The sequence below is a fragment of the Corvus kubaryi genome, unplaced genomic scaffold (assembly GCF_017639235.1).
Source record: "Corvus kubaryi isolate FWS band 111438036 unplaced genomic scaffold, C.kubaryi_AGA036_p1.0 66, whole genome shotgun sequence".
Taxonomy (NCBI): domain Eukaryota; kingdom Metazoa; phylum Chordata; class Aves; order Passeriformes; family Corvidae; genus Corvus; species Corvus kubaryi.
Window position 1 is genome coordinate 20,078,514 of NW_024582054.1, and position 21,360 is coordinate 20,099,873.

Consider the following 21,360-nt stretch of genomic DNA (forward strand, 5'->3'; position numbering starts at 1 on the left):
ACATGCAATACAGCATGTATCTACATGCATGCAGAGAACACATGCACAGATGAAAAATGTAAGATGCTTGTGCAATATTTCATTACAACCAATGAACGCATTTTCTGCTGAGGATTATTCTGTTGTCAGATGACTGAGAAGGGATACAGCTGTGTAGGAATCGTTACCTTGTTCAGAAAAGTAGCCATGGAAAAGGGCTGAAAAAATACGTCCATCAGCAAAGCCAATTTGAAGCCCCAATCCATTCTGAGATGCCATACGTTACCCCCCGCCCCCAACTGTTTAATGAGTATTTAACAGGGGTTTTAAAAGTATTTAATAAGGATTTTTTCATAGCAGTAAACAATACATATGCCAAATGCACTGATTCTTTTCCTTAAAGTACAGAAATTTCCCTAAGCCAGAGGAACAGGAAGTCGTTACTTTCTTTGTACTTCGTACTGCTAAATCCTTTAGCAGAATTACCCACTATACTAGTATTTGTGTTTCTAAAAGTATTACAAAGAAATGGCTTCACCAGATATTGAGTACTTTGAAGATCAGATTAAAACCCACACTAATTTAAATCTTTACTGATAAGAAATTTGATTTTTCACACAAATCTGCCTACAGCACTGCTGACAGCACTGTATTTCTGACAGCAGACAGATACCATTACTAGACATTAAAGCTGATTGAGGTATAGCAGCAATGTGAAGAAAATCTGAGTATACACATAATTTGCAGTGTAACATCTCTTCACCAAGGCAATATAAAGTATTTATAGTACTAATGAAGATTAACTTGCACACTTCAAATTTGAAACAGTGGTCTGAGTATGAAAAACTTGGCCCATGGTCTTTATATGACCTTGAGTGCCAAGCTGTGCAACAGATTAAAACTGTTCTGCCAGGAGTAACTATTCCCCTGCAGGGACATCAGAACAAGAAGTAAACTTACTCTTGAGCTGCCTAGTTTGCAACTCAAGTTGCACTGTATCAGTGTATACATACATCAGCAGTTGTTTATGTAAAGATGCTAATCTAAAAATTCAGACAGCTTAGTGTCAAATACACTTCCTCAAGAGCTCTGTTACCTGGAGGCAGAAGACAGAGGTCATAAACATTTCAGCTACCCTGGGCAACTGGTTCAGAGCAAATACAAGGTGACACCTAAATTACTTAGCCCTGCCCGAAAGAAATACCCTGGGTTTAAATTTTTATTAAACAACTACTGTGAGAGCACAAAGAGGACACAGAAATATTCAGCTATAAAAGTTGTCTTTGATACAAGTGATGTATTCTAATAATTTTAGTCTCACAACAGTCTCTCAAAACCTGTGTAGAAAAAAATATTGACAATACAACCATTATCTCTAGCATTTAGCATCTTGTGCAAACATTCTTGTTGTTTCATCAGTTTGTCAAGAAACAGTTTAAATTTCCCAACAGGGAAACAACTGTTCTGTGTTCCTAATATTTAAGTTCTTTCAGCTGGGTCACAATATTCCAAATCCACCCGGTATCCAAAAGTTTCTTACACTTGAATGAAATCAGACCAAAATTGCTTTTTGTTGTCCTCATCCTGAAGACAACAAATTCCAAGAACTGCTCAAAGTGCAAACTTCACAAGCAACCTGTTCTTCAATCTCCCAATTCACTGCATAACAAGTATTAATGGTGGATTGTTTGTTGTATTTACAGCAAGTTTATTCGGGAGAGAAAAAGTAATTCTTTCACAAATGAGCCATGTTCACTATTGAGATTACTTCCAAAGAGAGCATTCAGAAAGCAAATCTGAATATATTACATTGACAATTATTTTTCAATACTTTAACATCGGCCACTTAAAATTGGTTGTGTTATTAGCACATAGACTGATCTTTAAATATACTACTTCTACATAAACAGTGCAAATCTCAATATTCACATCAACCTGAAATTAATGCTGCAATTACTGTTGACATTCACATCAAGAAAGTAGTAAACTATTTCACATGAGCAATTCCAAAACCTCAGAATGCCATTATTTATATTAAAGAAACACAGAACAAACATGTTGGGCTTCGAAGCCTTGTTTTGATACACACAATCCCTGTAAACATGGATGTATTGTATTTGTCAATACTGATATCTGATATAATTCTATAAATAAAACCACTGATATAAACAATTTCTATAACCTTTTTTTTTTTTTTGCATAGGGTTTGGATTAAGGTTACTTTAGGATAGAGACAGCTGTTAACAAAATCCTCTAGTCAATTAGTCTTCCATCACACAAATTTAGGAATATGACAAGGAACCTCTCTGACTTCAGTGGAAACTTACACATGTAAGCATTTGCAAAACTGGAGTCATCTTTAGCACTTAAGTTACCCCTAGTCATTGAGAATACAAGCTATAAAAGAGCTCTCCATAAATTTATAAAATATACTGATTTAAAAGTTTATGCTGATGTTTCTGTAAGTCACATTTATGATTCCAAACAGTTATGTACATACTATACTATCACAGTAGGAAATACTTCACTGTAGAACACCACAGTGAACAAGTTGTGAAGCACAGTGTTCAATATAATTTCCCTTTAGTATTCCCAGTGCATAAGTTGTTGACATCTACACTACACAAGGTGCCCAGGTCTAGTATTTGTTATATACAATGTAAAAGCAAGATAGAAAGAGCTTTGCATTTTAAAGTAAGGAATGAAAACAGTGGGTAATATACAGGGATTCACTCCTGCAAACTACAGAATTCTCCTTCACAATGACCACAACCACCAAATATGGTGGATTTCAGGTCATTCAGCCCAGTAAAACAGTGCTCAGCACCTTGTAGGAAGAGAGATCTGAGTGCACTTTATTCTAAAACATCTCCCTTGGATGTTATAAAGTGCAAAAAATAAAACATATATTCTAATATTTTACAGTCACTATTAAACTGCCATATTTGCACAATGCAAAATTCAAATAACTTGGTATGCATTTTTATGGACCCTATAATAACAAATGTTGAAACTGGAGTTTTCTCATCTTTAAAAAAATCTTAGTATTTTAAAATTATTGTGTAAATATAAAAAGAAAATATAAATTATAATTAAATCTTGAAATAGGTATTTTAACATGTGACCATTTTCTAAAGCATCAAATACGAAATTTAATATTCTCTTATAGCATTACATTTTAGAATCTGTAAAATCTTTTAGAAGTTAATAACTTCAAAAAAAAAGTTATTGTATCACAGTACTAGACATCTCACCTTATTAGATATCTTTTACCCTAGATGCGTTTAAAAAAATAAATAAATAAAAAAAAAAATATCTAAGACTTCTATTCTCAGTTGTTTAAAACAAGATATGTGGAGTTACTTTTTAAAACAAAATAAGAGTTCCATAGTGCTTCATTTTGATCTGAAAATTCAAATAAATGGGACAGAATGTAACCATAAATTTAAAAGGCTTTAAAGTACTATACTGCTTTGGTGCATTGTACCAATGATTCTTTACATGCACGAAGAATCAAATTCTATAACATTCTTCACAGAGCTTGGGTAAAAGCAGAAGATCCCAAAGTTCTATATATGTTACAGAGCTTTCCTTTCTTTGAGTAGTGGGGAAGAAACTGGGAGGAAGGTTGTGACACCGAGAAACAGTCTTCTTCCAAGCGGTACCATGAGCAGCACAGCTCCTCACCTTGAGCTTGACTGCACACCAGTAATTTACCCCTCAGAGAATACAATGTTTGTTGTATAACAGTATTATACTATATCCAGTGATACCAAACAATACTAAAAAGAAATGTATGGAACTACAAAGCTAAAAAGGTATGACTAAAATAAATTTCTAAAGCAAAAGACGTCTTCCTGTAGCAGCCTGTAAGCCACAGGGAGGAAGGGTGGGAGAAGACAATACAGGTACTGCCAAGTCTATAACCACTTAACTCCTCGAGACAGGATATTCTCTGCTTCTCAGTCGGAGAACTGGAAGATGGTTTCTGGGTTATTGCTGTCTGTAGGGTTTGTGGGCTGCAATGTCTTTGTAGGTGTAGTTTTACCATGAGAATGAGAGGAAGAAGAATGTGAACTTTCACTGGAGCTGCTACGTGTCTCTGTGCTTGTACTTGTTTTTTTCATTTTCCTTCTTTTTGCAAGAGGTGCCTTGTCCACATTCTGGAGACAAAATCCTTCCCTTTTGTACTTGTTAAAGGCCTGTTTAAAAATAGAAGGTAATTCTAAGTTTTTCAAGAGATTTAACACATTTTATGCCTTATCACTTATTGTGAGTGGTCTATGATACATCAGAAGATAAAACGTAATTTCTTGACTAATTCCTATTGTAGCTGTAAGAATGATTCTACCAGCCTTTTTACAGGTACATAAGAGCCAATATATAACATTATTAAGTGATGTCTTCCTCTCCTTGTTCTTTTTACTTTAGAAGTATTTTTATTAAGCCTTCACCTATTTAACACTACATTTTCAGAGAGGACACTGTTAAATTACAGTTTTTCTTTCAGCCCAAATTATGCTGCATAATCAGGACCTCTCCAAGAAACAATTACTTTCTTCTTCTCTCCTTCCTAAAAAGAGCCCACAAGCATTTCAGCATAAATCTGCTCAATTTTGGTTTATTCTCTGTGGAAGGTATCATGAGAATCAACACTGTGATTGTGAATTACAGTTGCAGTTCAAATGATTTTTTGAGTAGACAAGTAAGTCCACTTAAAAAAGCATCCATGATATAAAAAACATGATATAAAACATAAAACATACATATATTCCAGAAATTTTACTTCATTTTAGTAACCAGCGGGACAAAAACATTTCCTTGAGTTAAATATAAAGTTTTGTCTTTTTTTATAAAAGTTTGAAGACCTTTTAATAGATTTCTCAAAGAAATAAAGTGTTTTTAATAGCCATTTCAAGAACAGCACTCAATGCCCAAATCCTCATGAATATAAATATCTTCAAGAAATTTCTTCAAGCTTCATCATCCATATTTTCATGTACTCCATCAGAGATGCTATGAGGAAATGTTATTGAGGAAAATAAATCCAGCTATAAGTACCTACTTAATTATAGGACAGATATGTATTGTTGTTAAGACAAAATATACACAAATCTAGATGACACATTACAAAACATAGCACATGACATAACATTTCTCAGAACTTACATGGAAAGTGGCTTTGACATATGTGTGCACTGCAGCTCCTGAAGAGCCTAAGTTATCAGGCGTCATTAGAGGGTTAGATGAGAGCTGGCTGCCATCCTGAAGCCACTCGTTGTATCTCAGGCTGGACATTTTAATTCTTTTGTTTGGATCCACTGTAAGAAGTCCTAATAGAAACACATTACATTCTTTAAAACTGTGAGCTATTTATCTTTGTTCAATAGAAAATGCAAATATTTCTTAATAAAATCTCATGCATTGCTTTGATAAGTAACTAATGTCAATATTTATCCCAGGTATGCCAGTATTTATCCTAGATAAGGCTCACACAATGTTATACAGTCATCCTCTCCAGAAGGATCTTAAAAGCAAAAAATTGATATTTAACTGTTTGGTAACTCACATCTCTTTTTACACAAACTCAGAACTACCGAATGATTTCTTCACTTAAAACCTGTCTAGGATGAAATTCAAAAGAGTAAGCCTCAGATTCCCTGCACAATCCACTCAAGTCTGAATCTGGAAATCCCTACATTTTTGGCAGAAAAATTCCTTACAAGTCTGCTTCTACAAAAATTAAGAACTCCATGTAAGTAGAATTAAGGTAGGTGTCTAGCTCATGATGAAAATATAATTAGATGCTCAAAAGCTTAAGGGGACCCAAAGTACAGCAAACGTCAGTGAAGTAGCTCAGAAATAACACTAAGTAGGCTTGGTACAGGAATTAAAAGAGCCAATGGAAAAGAAATAGTAATAAATTCATTTTCTGCAAAAGCTCAGTTTTTAAGACATTTATCTCATAAGCTGTTTCGGTTTTTTTAGAAAAGCAAAAATAACATAATAGAAAAACTCTGCTTTTAAATAAGTTGTAAGAGTGAGTTCACTTTTTCTGAAGCTCTTCATTTCCTTCCAATCCCACTAACCTTATCAGCATCTTACCACATTAGAAAACTCTGCTAGGTGTACAAGCAATTTGTCATGCATTCTGATGTGTCCACCTCTACTCGTTGTTTGTATTAGAGGTCAGTATATAGCTCAAGCTGTGGATATTGCTCTGTCAGGTTAGATGCTTTGGTGCTGATTACAGCATCCAGATATTGTATGGTTCTCTGAATTTTATCTTTTGAAATAAAAATATAATGTACATGAAATACTTATAAATACATACCTCGAATTAGCTCTTTAGCCTCTTCAGAAACATTTTTCCAAGCTTCTCCTTCAAAGGAAAATTCTCCCTTTTTTATTTTCTTCATAATTTCCAATGCACTGGTACATGTTAAACTTCTGTCTTGAGACTGAAAAGGTACCTGTCCTGATAGCATTGTGTACTGCCACAAGAACAAAAGCAACATTAGGAAACACAGTATATTATGGACAACTCTATTGTTAAATATGAAGGGCTGTTGTTTGCCTCACCAATGCTATGCAATAAAACTTGGACTAGCATAACTTTAAGGCTGTAGAAAATGTAAAACATGCAAGACTTTCTCTGGAGTCCTTGTTAGAAAAAAAACATTCATCCATTCCAGGAAGCTATGAACAAAATATATTTCTACCCTATTTATACCTAATGAAACTAATTTTCTGTAGATCAAAATACAGGTGGATTCCTTCTCTGAATTGAAACTGTAGAAAGATTATATGGATGCCTGTAAAATCCCCTAGCATGCTTATCTCTTTGCAAGAAGCTAACTGTATCAGGTAATTTTTTCATTCCCAAGAACGTTAAATTTTATTTCCTACTTGGTAAAAAAAAATTTCTGTCCCTGCAAAAGATCTGTCTTCAGAACATATTATTTGTGCAGCAGTGTTTTCACCTCCCTTGAATTCAGCATATACCCAATTCACATCTGAAATAATTTCAAGTCCTTTGCATTTTAACAAAAAGTAAATACATGCAATAAAGTTACAGTTAAAAACCTCAAGCACTCACCAAAATGACCCCCAAACTCCACAGATCACAAGACTCATCATAACCATTGTGATTCAAGAGCTCCGGGGCAGCATAATGAAGAGTAAAACATGGAGTCTTAAGAGGCTGATTATCAGGTGGTTTTAAACGAGCAAAGCCAAAATCAATTATTTTTATTTCTGAATTATCAGTCTCATCTGTAAATAGTAAATTCTGAAAAGCAAAGACAAAAATCAATACCCGCACTGGGTAGAAAATTAGTTATAATTATTTTGCTACATTTATTACTGCAGAAAATTTTCCATTATTTAGAGGAAAGGTGAACTGCGAGACACTGGGGGAAAGAAAAGTGAAAATAACAATACTCTGGGTTGTAAGAAATGTGATGTGTTTACCTGCCCTCTGCATACCTGCAAGTCAGGGCAGTTCTGAGATTACTAATGAAAATGGACACGTAGCAGAGAACAGTGGAGAAAAGAATTCAGGGAACACGGACAAGAAAAAGCTAAGACCTCAACATGTCTGGAGATGGAAGAATTGCCTTCTTCCTCAAACAAAAGCAAATTTTCTTAAGCTTACACTTCCTTCTGGCATGTTGTGAACAACAGCTTTCTTGTGTGGGGGACTCCCACTGCTTGTCCTGTCTTGTGACTGCATAGTCTTTGGTACTCAAGTGGTAACACATTATTGTCCTGAGGACAATAATGCACAAGAGTCGTTTGAAAGTGAAGGACTGTGGTAAAAAGATGTACCTTGGTATGAAGTGGTGTTAGGAAGTGCACCAATAGCTCAGAGGTTGCACTCAGAGCTGTCTTTGCTGGCATAGGTGGCAAAGCTAGTACGGACATGTGTTCTGGAAGAGACCTGGTACCAATGGGATTCAAGCACTGAAGGCCACGTAACAGTCCAACCACAAACCTAGTCCTTACACCAAGGTAGAGACATTGGTACAGTAATCCTGAGAATTCCAGCTTTACACACTAGAATGTGGCACTTTGGACTTGAAAACAGACAAGCTATTATCAGTTTAGAAAATATACGGCAATCTGCTTCTTTTTTTTCCTCCCAAGTATTTACATCTGCCAAGGAAGATACAAGAGGGGAGCTAAGTCATAGGAAAACTGTCTGAGGCCAAGATGAATTATAAGCTTATTCTACTCTTCCCTTCAGCTTTTGAGAGAAGAGCATAATTTTGCTATTGCCTTTACTGTTTAATCTATGAATGCTAGGAAACGTCTCAATATTAGAAATCCTATAGCCCTTTTGTAATACAAAAGGTGAATGACTCACACAAAGTAATTAATTTCAAACTCATAAACAAGGGTAAAAAATGATTGCTAGGCTGCCAGCAGATCAATAAGGAGAACCTGAGATCATTCATTATGGATAAAAGAAAGTAGCTGCTACAAAACAGTATTTTAGTATTTTTACTTTCTGTACTGCTGTAATAGATTAATGCACATTCAGAGAAGTCAGTTTTTAATTGTTGTGCAAAATGGATCTGAAGGAAGCCTAACATCAGCAAAAATACTCATACAAGGCTAAGTGATTAATATAATTGTCCTTTTTCTATGGTGATGTTATATAGTCTACAAGAATGAGTAACATTGGTTTAAAAAGACCTTTCTTAAGACAAAAATTAAATTGGTTATGCATGGAAAGAAAGGTACAGTCCAAGTATCCTACATAGGGTTCAGGCTTCCCTGTTGATTAGGCAAATAAAGTGTGTTTCAGAACCCTCCCATCCCCCAAATATTTACAGCTATATTCCACATATATTTTATGGATATATAAAAACCAGTCTCTCTTATTTGTTACGTTTTGTTGTAATACCTTTAGAACCCAGTTTACAGATTAATGATCACAGAAACAGTCCTCCTCAAATCCTCTACTGAGAGGCTCCAAATATGGTCACGTATGCTACACAGACTCTTTATTCCTATGAATTCTCTATTTTCTACCCAGTACTTTTCCTCTGTTTTGTAGACCAACACATGTGATCTAATTACTACTGCTAAATAGAAGTCTTTCAGTTCATGAAATTCAGAAAGTCTCGTCCTTAGCTACATTTAAGCAGCCAGACTTCTAAAAAAAGAATTATTAGTAGCACATTAGATGTCAAAGTTGAACATCAAAAAAATCTGAATGGAATTCTTAGAAAAGCAACAGAATTTCTTATACATCTTTTTACAGAGAAGTACACTAACCATATCTATATTGGGAAACCTGCATATCCCATACTAAGTTCATGTCAGAACCTAAAACAGTAACTTTCAAAACAACAAGCAGGAAGGAGATGAGCAGGTTAAGTCCAACTTTGTGGAGGCAATAGATTCTGCAAGCTGTTTGCTAACCCTTCATTACTTGGACTTCCCAGACTTCTGTTCTTGAACATAATGTAAAATCGAAGACTGCCTAATTTACCATGCAGCTGAAGCTCTGCTTTACTGTGCCTTTATATTCAAAGTGGTAGTAAGACTAAGATGGTAAGAATAGAAGAGAGAAAGGGGGGTTGGGTTTTGTCCTTTTAATAATTACTTGTTTCTAAAGATGTTTCCTTACCCTGATGATGTGACTCTTGGAGAAAGTTTCTCTGATGACTTTTTCAACTCACACATTAGAATTTCAAAATAGCCCCTCTTTAACTGTTTACTTACAACAGGAGCCCAGGACAGAGATTCTTTCAAACTCGTATATTTTGGATTGGTTTTCAAAAACAACTAGCAACACCTACAAGACCTCTTTACCAGCTGAATTGGAATTACTATAAAATACCAAGTTTTTCATATCACAGAAGGTATATTACAAAAAGATAGTAGGAATGATGGATTATTTTTTAACTCCAGATACAAAAGGAATAGCTATTTCCTGGGGTATGATGGCTGTAATCACCCTACAATATAACATCCTTACTGGATGAATCAACATTAATCTACACTATTTTCAGGCTCAAGAAAACACATCCCAACCCACTGTTGGCAAAAGCACCCAAGAAACACTGGCTCCAGGAAGCAGAACAAAGCCAGTGGTCAACTTTATAAGAGTAAATGGAATGGTCTAGAAGACAAGATGTTGCTGAACAACAAAGCATCAGAAAAGCAGTCACTAAAAAATACATACTGATAAATTGTTTCTTTTGGAAAACTACTGAACTCACTGAACTCAAATCTCACATCTCTATTAGTCCTCATTTTGTGCTTAACTGGAAAAGAAGCCCTTCTGAGGAAACTAAGATCAAACAAAAGGTGGAAATGTACAGGCAAAGTACCCAAGCAACCTAGCTCTGCTTACGAACTGTTTCATACAATAAATACATGACAGTGAAAAATGTCCCCAAATAGGCAAAGAACGTTTTTAAACAAGAGTAGAGATTGCCTACAGAACTAAAAATGTTTCCTAACAGTTACTTTTACCTATGAACAGAAAAATATCTACTGAATTTGCAAAGTAAAAGTGGTAACATTTTATTTAAAATACAGAAATAGAAAACTCTGTAACAAAGGCTAGAGAAACAGAGATACATCACATTCCAGACATTTAATAACTTATTGTCTAAACATATATCTACAATCACTATACCTCAGGTTTCAGATCTCTGTGGACTACTCCTACATCATGCATATGGCTCACTGCTGAAACAAGTCTGCGCATAATGTGACTGGCTTCAGTCTCACTGAAATGTTTCTTTTTCTGAATACGCTCAAGCAATTCTCCTCCCTTCAGTAATTCCATTACTAGGAATGTGTGAAGCTGAAACAATAAAGAAAAATACAGCATGTTAGAAATGTAACATTACGAACCAACACTCACTCAGGAGCTAGGTGCTATTCTGACAGGTTCTCAACATTTGAAAAAATAGCACTGCTGCTTGTAGCAATTTGGAAGGCCAAACACAAGCACCAAATCTCAGATGGCATGTTTTCCATCAATCTTGTTGAGACTGAAGAATGAAGTCTTCCCCACGTGCACCCATATTTATTAACAAAAACACAATGCCACCAGCTAAATGGATAAATTTTTAGAGAGATGAAATGGCTTTACTTAGGCTAACAAGTAAAGCTGGAAAAAGCTAAACTTCTGCTGCTTAAGCCTCTTCTGATATAAATATATATATCTATTAATATGCATAAGGAGTTAACCTCTTAAATGTTATGAAATCCTTTAAAAACACCCTGAAACTTTACCTCTGATTCAAGGATTATCTAGAACTTGTGATTTTATCCCCTACAGAGTAGTAGCCAAAACTACTCCATCATTAGAATTACATGGGACACCTTCCTAAAAATTAAAGAGCATTTTTTTAAATTAAAGAAGCAATGGGTTTTTAGAAGGTTGTTCTTTTCAAGGCCATCAATAAGCAGGGTCAAAGACATTGGCACACAGTCAATTGCAATTCAAATGTCTTGCCATTAGACAAACAGCAGACTTCACAGAATGGGGAAGTGAAGTCAGCATTCTCAAAAGGCAATGGATGTAGGCTTGCCACAGCTTCCAGCCCTTCCCTCCCCTGAATAACAGTAACAAAAAGTTGCAAGCAGAGCAAAAAAGTTCTGGGAAGAGGCCAAAAAATGGAATTCAAAGCAATAGTCAGAAGGCGTACAATTTAGATACCAAAGAACACAAGCAGAGCTATGTGGACAGAAAGCAGTAACTTCTTAGAATAAGCAAGGTGTCTAGTAGTGCTTGAATGACATCCTCTGCTGCAAGCTTTCTTTATGCCTTAGGAGTAGCTGACAGGGAAATTGGAAAGGATAACGAGACTTTTTTCACTACAAAACTTCTGGCTCATCAAGAGACTGCAACCCAATATTACATGATTGGAATACTAATGTAGAATTTGAACAAACCGATATCAGAGCAAGTTAAATACTGGAAATTATTAAGACAAACTGCAGAAAGGTCAAAACTAGAAAATTTTCAACAGTTTTGGTCTTCAGAATATTGTCAGCAGGTAATCTGAAATGTAACCTGGGAGCTACCAGAAGCAGCTAAAAAAAAAGTGGGGGTTGATTGGTTTAGAGCAGCCTATTCAGTTGCAGAGCAGTCTGGAGAACATTTTTCTTAATTTAGTACATTCAATTTAATCAAAGGAAAGAAGTGTCCTGTTCTACACGTGTACTCATACTGTACCTATATGCAAAAAAAAGGGTTTTCTTGTTGTTAAAAATTACAGTACAGATAGCGTATCCTCTCAGCTCATTTCACAAGTGCTCTACATGAGCTCTCTGCTGGCCCCAGTATAAACAGCTTGAGGGGGACAGACTGGGATATGTGGAGAGGCCAGAGATCCCTTGTTCCATTACAAAATCATAGACCAGAACCACAGAACAGTCTAGGCTGGAAGGGAGCTCTACAGGACATCTGGTCCAAACCCTAGCTCAAACCAGAGCCAACTTTCAATTCAGATCAAATTATGGTTTATTACATGCTGTGGAGTTTACATTACATTAAAAGAAAAAGACAATTAAGGTATCTAAATAAACTGATCTTAATGCACTTTCAAATAAAGGCTCTATTTTCACATTTGGTAACTTGGCAAGATATTTGGTTATCTCCATTAAGTTACTAATGTGTAGGAAAAGACGCTAGATACATAATCTTCATTTCCAACATTTCTAAATTAATTCACAAATACTATTTTAAGATTTATGATGACCCTGGGGGAAAGGTGATAACACATTTCAGTATCATAGATACAGAAATTGGGCCACAAACACATTGTAGGATGGTTAACAAAGACACTGAAGAACAGAACAACAAACAGAATCCAAGCCTCTACTTTTTTCACATACTGTTTTGATTTGCTAGAGTAACTGCAAGATCATTTGAATGCAGAATTTTTGCTTCATCTTCTATCGTGATTAGACAAAAGCCCTAGGAAAAAAGTTGCCTCCACAGTTACAGTATGCTTAAGTCCAAAAAGTTCTTGGAAAAACACATGGCGATGTGTTTGCTAGGTGCTGATTATAGTTTCTTCAAAATACCTGGTCATGAAAAACTTCATGTAACTTCACTACATTCGGGTGTCCTTCGCAGAGTCTCAGAGCTGTTATTTCCCTCTGGGTGTTGGCTTCCATTCTGGAAAAATTGAGCAGTCATTTTGTACCAATTTTACTGAGCAAATTGCACATTCCAAGTGTTATTTTTTAACTGCTTGCAATCCAGATTTTTTTACTATTACAACCACTTGAACACAATTAAATGCATATTAAAAAAAAGTGGAGAACAACTCTCCCCATAACCCTGCAATTTAGTACATTAAAAAACCCACACCCAATTCAAATAATGTTTTCAATGCAATTGCAACTTCCTACAGCAAAAGCTGATGTGATATTATAGAATAGTTTCTATCTAAAACAAACCATGCCCTTAGTCCAGAGCAATTTGACTTCACCTCTGTTACTACCAGTATTTGTTAGTTCACCTTTATCTTGGCCCAATCCTATTCCATTCTTAATGGGGACAAGTACTTCCAAAATGGTATGTAAAATATGAGCTCTACTAGAAAAAGAGAAACATTGTCTATATATGAATTGTGTTATGCAAATGACCCCCAAACCAGACCATTGTAAAAATCTGAAATGGAAGAGATAAGAGACTACCTCTGGAGAAAAATCACTGCATAAGTTCTCTTTCAAGTACTGAAATCTACAGCCATAAAAAGTGAAAATGGTGATCATTATAAAAGCTGCAAGAATGGTGACAGAGAAGAACATTTTTTTCCACTACTTAGATATATTAATTTATTTTTGGCAATTAATGCCTGAAAATTTTTGCCAAAACTCTCTCCAAGAAAGGCTAACCCTGTACTGACTCAGAGAATGGCTTTACGGGTAACAGATACAGATAGAATCTCTCACCACATGTGTTCTTAATTTTTGTTTGCTTTTTTTTTCCTTAATTAGGATGAGAATTACAATAAGAATTCTGTGCAAGAGAATTCTGTCTTTCTTGTAGGCTTCATATAATCAACAAGTAAACCAAGCTGTTCCATCTGCATCTCTGCTGGTGAAGTTTCTTAACTGAAAGTGACTTCAGGTCCTTAAGGAATTAAAAAACCTGACTCTCAGAGTCTTTCCCCCTAAACTACTAACAGAAGGAAGTGGACCTTGGAAATAGATGAAAAAGGTTCAGCATCATGAGCATTAACCTTTGAAATTTGTATGTGGGCGTTTCTAAATACTTCCTCTCGGTAAATAGTTACCATCTCAGATTTTAAACAACCTTGTGAGAAACAAATGGGATGTTCCAGAACAGTAACTCAAGCAAGTTTACAGAGATCCACTGTTTCAGTGGTCATCAGACACACAGATAAACCTAAAATTGTTGGCTGGGGGCACATCCAGCACTATTAAAAAGCAACACCACAGAGGAACTGTTCATCCCAGCTTTCACCTCAAGCATCATGAAAAGGTTTCCCTAGGTCTAAGATTCTGGTTTTGGACACATTTGCCCAGTAGGAGTGAAAGGCTTTGAGGCAGAGAAGGTGCTAGAAACTTCTTATACTTTTCCTTTTAGCCAGATTTACTGGTGTGCTCCCCAGAGCAATAGTATTTAGAGATTCTTATTCAAGTTGGGTTTTGGCCAACTGTTCAGCACGTGGGTTTACTGCTAACTCTAAATACTGTACAAACATGCTGAGTCTGCTCACACCCTGCAATCCTAAAAAAAACCTTAAATCTCTGTATACAGATCACTTCTTACCTTCATTTAGCCTGAGCTGCCAAGATGAAGGAGAAAGAGCAAAAGAACCCATGAGTAATAAAATTTAGGGACATAATTTCTAAAACTTAAGTTCTAGGGGAAAAGTCAGTACTAGTCTGCTCACTGTTATCCAGAAACAAAACACACTATCTTAAGATGAAATGGGAGCACTAACCTACAGCTCAGCCACAAAGGTAGTAGTCACAAGACTGATGGGAACTGGAGGACAGAGAAGACACCAACAGATGCTAAAAAATGGCACTACGTAGATGTCTATGTTTAAGTTACTGAATCCCATCTCTAGTGTAAGATAGTTTTAGGCAGGCCTCCATTAATTTAGCAGACCTCAGAAAACTAACTCAGACACCTACACTTTGGCTTCTTGTTCTTGAACTTACCCTATTCAAAAAGCATATGATGAAACACTTAAGTCTGGTGGACAGCTTCTTCCAGAGTTTGGGAAAACAGAGGTACAGCCAAATGTCTTGGACAAGAGATCACTGTGAACTATCATTCTGATAGCAGAACAGTCCTACTTTCCTGCCAGCATTCTACAACATACTAGGGACGTACTTACTAATGAACTCTGCAAAATGAAGGCAAAAATCCATCTGCTCCTCAAAGAATCCCTTATCTTTATTTTTCTCTGGGCAGAAACTCCCAGAGATATCCATTCTGGAAGAGAACCAGACAGTACCCGTGTACAAAACAAGTCAGCTGCTTCCACTGTAGTGTTCTCTTCGGAACACCCAGGAAACAAGATGCAACTTACAATTCCATAGTCTAATTCCATTTTATACACACACACACACACACACAATTAGATCTGAGGCAACCCACATTGCAGACCATTCTTAAAAGCAGTATCCTAGGCAATCAAGTGGGCTGCCTAGGAGAAGGAGCTAGCATAAGCCTACATTCAGTTCACTTCAGTCTCAAGATAGAAGAGCCTTAAATCTTACTTTGTTAGGAGCAATATCAGGGGAAATAACGGTAGAATACAACTAGGAACCAGAAAAGTACTCTCTAGGTTTCTTCTTGTGTCCCAAGAAGAATAACATTTTATTTCAAAAGACTCTCAGAATCTTTTAAAGGTCCTAAGGCTGCAATAAGTGTCTGTAGATTCACAGAACAGGAAATAATTTTAAAGTTATTTTTCTACTTCCAAAAATGTAGTGAACATTATTCTACTCCATGGGTGACAGTAAGCAAAGAAAATATTTTTATTGTCTTATAGAATATTTATACCTTTTGCTAATTATTTTTACTGCATACTCTTGGCTAGTTTTCTTGTGTAAGCACTTTCGACAAATGGAAAAACTTCCTTCTCCCAATGGTTTCTCTTTCAGATCCAGTTCATAATGATGATAAAATGGAGAGTCCTGTTAGGAAACTGTCTGTATTTAGTTTTGCAGAATACTTTCAGTATACACAGTCAAAGACAAAGAGTAAAGTTCCACGAGAATTTTTTATCTACATTTAAAATTGTAAAAGAGCTCTCTTTTTAACAAAATTAATCTTACATTTTATTTAATAAAATGCATAAAAATTATTCTAACAATCAAAGAGTAAAGCTTACATTACATTAAACAAACAACCACTAAATAAATCATTACTATTACAACAGTTGAAGATACAAAATATTCAGACAAACAGGATCAAAAATGGTCATACATACATTTATCCACAAAACTATGTGCTCATTTGAGGACATCACAATAGCATGTGTTCTTATAAGGCTTCACACGAGTATACACTCTTTTGGGTAAATATAACACAGAAGGAATTATGATATAATTAAAGTAGCTTCAAAAATATCTACAACGGTTGGCTGAACAAGAACTAACAGGAGTATTATTATTATTATTACTACTACTATACTTCAGTCTTCTGGAAAACTAGACAATCATCTCACTTTTCAGATCAAACTTCAACTGCTTCTTAATAGTATCACATGCAAGATTTGATGGATCATCAGATGCTTGGATCATCTGAGGAGCCATTACAGAGAACTGAAAAATGAATGATGCCTATTTTGTAATCTGTAGCCTAGCTGCTTGGGAAGTTATACACAGTTTTAATTTAACCAAATTAATTTAGGTCTTGATATTATTATTACCTTCATCATAGCACTTCTAGCAATAGTTGTAGCTCCAGGTCGCTCATCCCCCACATAGAACTGAAAAGGATCTACTGTAGCTGCATTGCGTTTAAACAAAATAGAAGGTGCAACGAAAGAATATCCCTATGAAATTAAAACATCAGAAAAGGTTATAGCTTGATACTGTCGTACATAAACTATCATAATACATATGAAACATCAGGTTTCAGAAGAATTTTTCAAAGAAATCAGAATTTTTGTATCATAGTAGAGAAATTGTAACTTTCTCTGTTCAACATGAACAGGTATCTTCCTGGAATTGGTTATATGATCCTCCACAGTTAAAGACATAACAATAATACAACAAGAATTCTAATTAATGCTAATCTGGCTCAGTTACAATTGCTTTACAATAGTGATAAAGGCTTGTACTTCAAACTAGCCAGTTTCCCATGACACCTTAAAGTTAAGACATGAAATAGTTTGTATGTTGCAAGGTAAGCATCAAACAATTTTAAATGGATAAACAATATAAACATTATATTAATTATGGGCCAAGTTTGAGTATCATAACAACAGCTGTGACTACCCTGGCAGGGTGAATCAGATGGTATTATGACATGCATAACCTGCTTGCTACAGTCACTGCAAATCTAACAAGTTCCAAAATATGATGCCACATTCCTGTACCCTAAGGATTAAGCTGCTCAAAAACAGACAATAAAAAACAACCAAGCACAAGGAAGGGGAGAAGAACAAGCAATCCAAACTGCTGTTCACCTCTGCAGCTTTGGTACCGAGCTGACTGCACGTGAGCTGTTTCTGCCCACTTGACATCCAGACCATGCAGTCTAAGAAGAGATTGCTCTTTAGTAGCATGGAGGGAACAGTAAGGAAAGCTTTGTTACTCTTCTGTATACATCGGTCTAATAACTAGAGCACTCCTACAAAACGTGGAGGACCTACTTTCAGCTCTGCAGGTAGCTCCCACTTTCCGAAGGATTACTTCAACTAGCGCATAATGGGGAAATGGGTGAACTACATTGCTCTTGCTGAAGGTGGCAGCCCACGCTGATGGAGTCAAGATGACAAGACTCATAAGGTATGAAGAATCAATAAAGAACAGACTGACTTTAGTCCAGCAAGCAGGACATTCAGCTGGGAATGGAGAGACAAGGAATTTCATACTTGCAATAGGACTGTTTCCACCTTTCTCATTTTACAACTGTTGAACAAAAAGCCCGGGGAACTGGGACTAGAAATTACACAATTAATTCCAAGAACTTCGAGGCAGGAAGTAAAAAAAAAAAAAAAAAAAAAAAGCTAGCTATACATGGGGAATTTTTTTAAAAAATTAATTTGATTTCTTAAAATACCTGAAATATTCTTTCTGAAGTCTGAGGGGTTGCTGCAGGAGAGTATGTTGGATCCATTTCTGTAAACTCCTCTGCAAAATTGCTGACATCTAATTCATCTCTGATTACTGGTTTAAATGGAGCTGATATTTTTTTGGCAGCTAAGTCCTCCCAATTCATATTCTAAACAAAAAACAGGAAAGTAAGTTGGAATGAAATGAAAATTTAACAGAAAGAGATATTGGAAAGAGAGACTTGTCCAGACACACAGTCCTAACTCTATCTGCTATTTTTCACAGGCAGATGAAAAATATTCAAATTATGCTCCACTGATTTGCTTAGGTAAAGCCAAGCAGTATCATACTTATTTGTACATAGACAAAATCCAATCAAAAAGAAAATCAATGTAATTAAATTTAACAGTGGAGATGAGCCAAACAACTAGCATGATGGTCCTTGAATTTCTTCCTGTTTTTCAGAATAAGCAATATTTATATTTTTGTAAACCATAGCGCATGCATGTAGTATCTTCAACTTTTCATTGCCAATTTCTATGCTTAATTATTGATGTCAGTTTTCAGAGCCCTGAGAGCATAAACTTCCAAATTCTTACTTAAAGGCATGACTAGAAAGAGGAAGCATAGAAATAGCAGTTATGAGAAAACTGCCCTGTTACTGTAAAGGAGTGGAACTGAAATTAAGTAAAGAATAGAAAGTGTTATATGATGACAAAATTTATCTCCCAAAACAAACAGTGAATTAAGGAAGTTTAACTCCATTTAACTCTACTTAACTTCAGAAGCACCATAAATACATAATTTTTTTTTTCAAAGAAAGCACACAATTTTAGCTACAGTGGATGGAACACTACAGATATTGTACACAAATTCAGTCTTCATCACAGTTTGAAAGCAAATGTTAATACACTGAAATCTGAATAGAATTAAAATTAACTAAACAAGACTAAAGATTTAATTAGGCCAAGGAAAATAGAGTGAATTTTATCAACATTCAAATTTTACTAGTAATGCTAGTGGCAATCTTTAAAAAAATCCTCTCAAAAAAAACCCAGCAGACAACACAACACAATTTCAGTGTTTTGCATTAAACCTTCTGATTTAAGCAGTGTGTCTTCTGGCTTCTTCAAGTAACTGTTAGATACAGACAATATATTAAAAACCTAGCACGCCCTTCTAATACACACAAAATCCATACACACAAGCACATGGATATTCTTACTAACTTCAGTGCCATTATTCATGCAATTAACATGTCTCTAAGCAGTTCTGTTAACAAAATAACAGAATTTCCTTCGACTTAGATTTCACAGGCACTCATGCAGAGTAAGTGGGATCTGGTGAGTTTTGTTGTTTGCTTTACCTGGAAAAAGGGATGCTGTTTGATTTCATCAGCATCAGTGGGACCACAACCTAGCCTCTTCTTGGGGTCTTTCATTAAAAGCCGCTGAATTATATCCTTAGACAGAGCACTCATTTCTTGGGGATAAGGTGGCTCACTTTTTAATATTCTCCTTTAAAACAAACAAAATAACAATGTGGTAATTACTTAAAATGTTGAGAGTTAGAGATTTACCATACTAATGGAAGCATTAACATTTCACTTAAACTTCTATTGTACCCAAAAGCAGGAGTATGACAAATATGAAACCAACCTTTTTTTAAATAAAGGAAGGTTTAAGGAATTGTGGGCATGAAACACAACCTCTGGAGAGATACATTATGTAACTCAATCCACAAAAGGAGAACAATCCTCATTTCATGTACTGAGCTTACTATTTAAAAGAAATCTCATAGCTGCAACAGATAGCTCCACAAAGAAATCAACCTGATGCCTAACAGCAGTCAAACCAAAAATAATTCCAATATTAAAAAGTATTAGAAAATAAAGAAAAAAAAAATCCTGTATTTGAGCCATTGGAGGTTTGCCTGCACCCTCCATGTTGTGTGCAGCGCTCATGCCCTAGTCTCAAAAGAAGGCACTATAACTGGAAAAGTTTTAGAGAACAGTAATAGGACTAATCAGAAACACAGAATGTGTTTTATAGGACGTTTTATAAAAAGGCTAGGACTATCCAGCTTACTGTAATGATGATTCAAGGGAGCCGCGCAGTGTTCCCCTCAAAACAAAGTAAAGAAAGTAAACAGAGACCACACCATCTTTTTCAATACAAGAACTAGAAACCATCAAGTTGTGCCAGTGGAAGTCAAAACTTTGGAAGCCTAAGCAGAATCACATTTCAATACCTATCTTTTACATCTGTAGTTCCCACAGTTCTGTATAAAGAGGTAGGCAAGTTTTCCTTCAGCTACTCCAAATCTAAATGCTGAAGCTAAGGACTCTAAAGGAAAGTAACATAGCCAAAGACATGTGAACAGGTTTAAAACAGAGACACAAAAAACTTTTTAGCATACAGAATCACGAAGAGTTGTGGTTGGAATGGATCCCTGGAGGTCAGCTGGTCCAACTCCCTCAGCTTAAACAGTTACCTAGAGCCAGTTGTTCACCACCATGTCTAGAAACCTTTTGAATATCTCCACGGAGAGAGACTTCACCACCTCCTTTGGGCAGCCTGTGTCAGTACTCAGTCACACTCACAGTAAAAAAGTGTTTCCTGATGCTCAGAGGGAACCTCCTGTGTTTCAATTTGTGCTCCCTAGCTCTGGTCCTGTTACTATACATCACTGAAAAGAGCCTGGTTCCCTCTTATTTGTACACTTTCTTCAGGCATTTATGAACATTGATGAGGTCTCCCTGAGCCTTCCCTTCTCCAGGCAGAAGAGCACCACCCTTCTCAGCCTTTCCTCACATTCTTGGCAGCCCTTTGCTGGACTCTCTCCAATATATCACTCTCATGCACTGGAGAGACCAGAAGTGGAATTGAGTACTCCAGGTGTGGCCTCACCAGTGCTGAGTAGAGTGGAAGGATCATATCCCTCAACCTGACCATACTTTGTGTAAAGCAGCCCAGGATACCATTTGCTGCCTTTGCCACAAGGGCATATTGCTGCCTCATGTACAGCTTGGTGTCTATACAGCCTGACGCATACTCTCACTGTGGTGACTTCATAGAAGGACTTACAATGCCTCCACTAAACACAGACTGAAAGATTCTGAAGCCATGA

The 21,360-nt window shown here is 36.0% G+C and overlaps 1 protein-coding gene across 6 annotated transcripts in view; it reads right to left on the reverse strand.

Annotated features, from left to right (window-relative positions):
• Positions 1–298: 298 nt before the first annotated feature.
• RPS6KA5 (ribosomal protein S6 kinase A5) overlaps positions 299–21,360 on the reverse strand; it is a 76,027-nt gene continuing 54,965 nt past the window's right edge. For all 6 annotated transcript variants that reach the window (XM_042047135.1, XM_042047136.1, XM_042047139.1 and 3 more), the window contains 10 exons: positions 19,598–19,748; positions 18,239–18,400; positions 16,881–17,006; positions 16,010–16,143; positions 13,042–13,135; positions 10,637–10,807; positions 7,079–7,270; positions 6,314–6,473; positions 5,149–5,312; positions 299–4,181 (listed from right to left, as the gene is read on the reverse strand). In XM_042047135.1, coding sequence (XP_041903069.1) covers positions 3,942–4,181; positions 5,149–5,312; positions 6,314–6,473; positions 7,079–7,270; positions 10,637–10,807; positions 13,042–13,135; positions 16,010–16,143; positions 16,881–17,006; positions 18,239–18,400; positions 19,598–19,748 — 1,594 coding nt within the window. In that variant the 3' untranslated portion in view covers positions 299–3,941. The remainder of the gene's footprint in view (positions 4,182–5,148; positions 5,313–6,313; positions 6,474–7,078; positions 7,271–10,636; positions 10,808–13,041; positions 13,136–16,009; positions 16,144–16,880; positions 17,007–18,238; positions 18,401–19,597; positions 19,749–21,360) is intronic.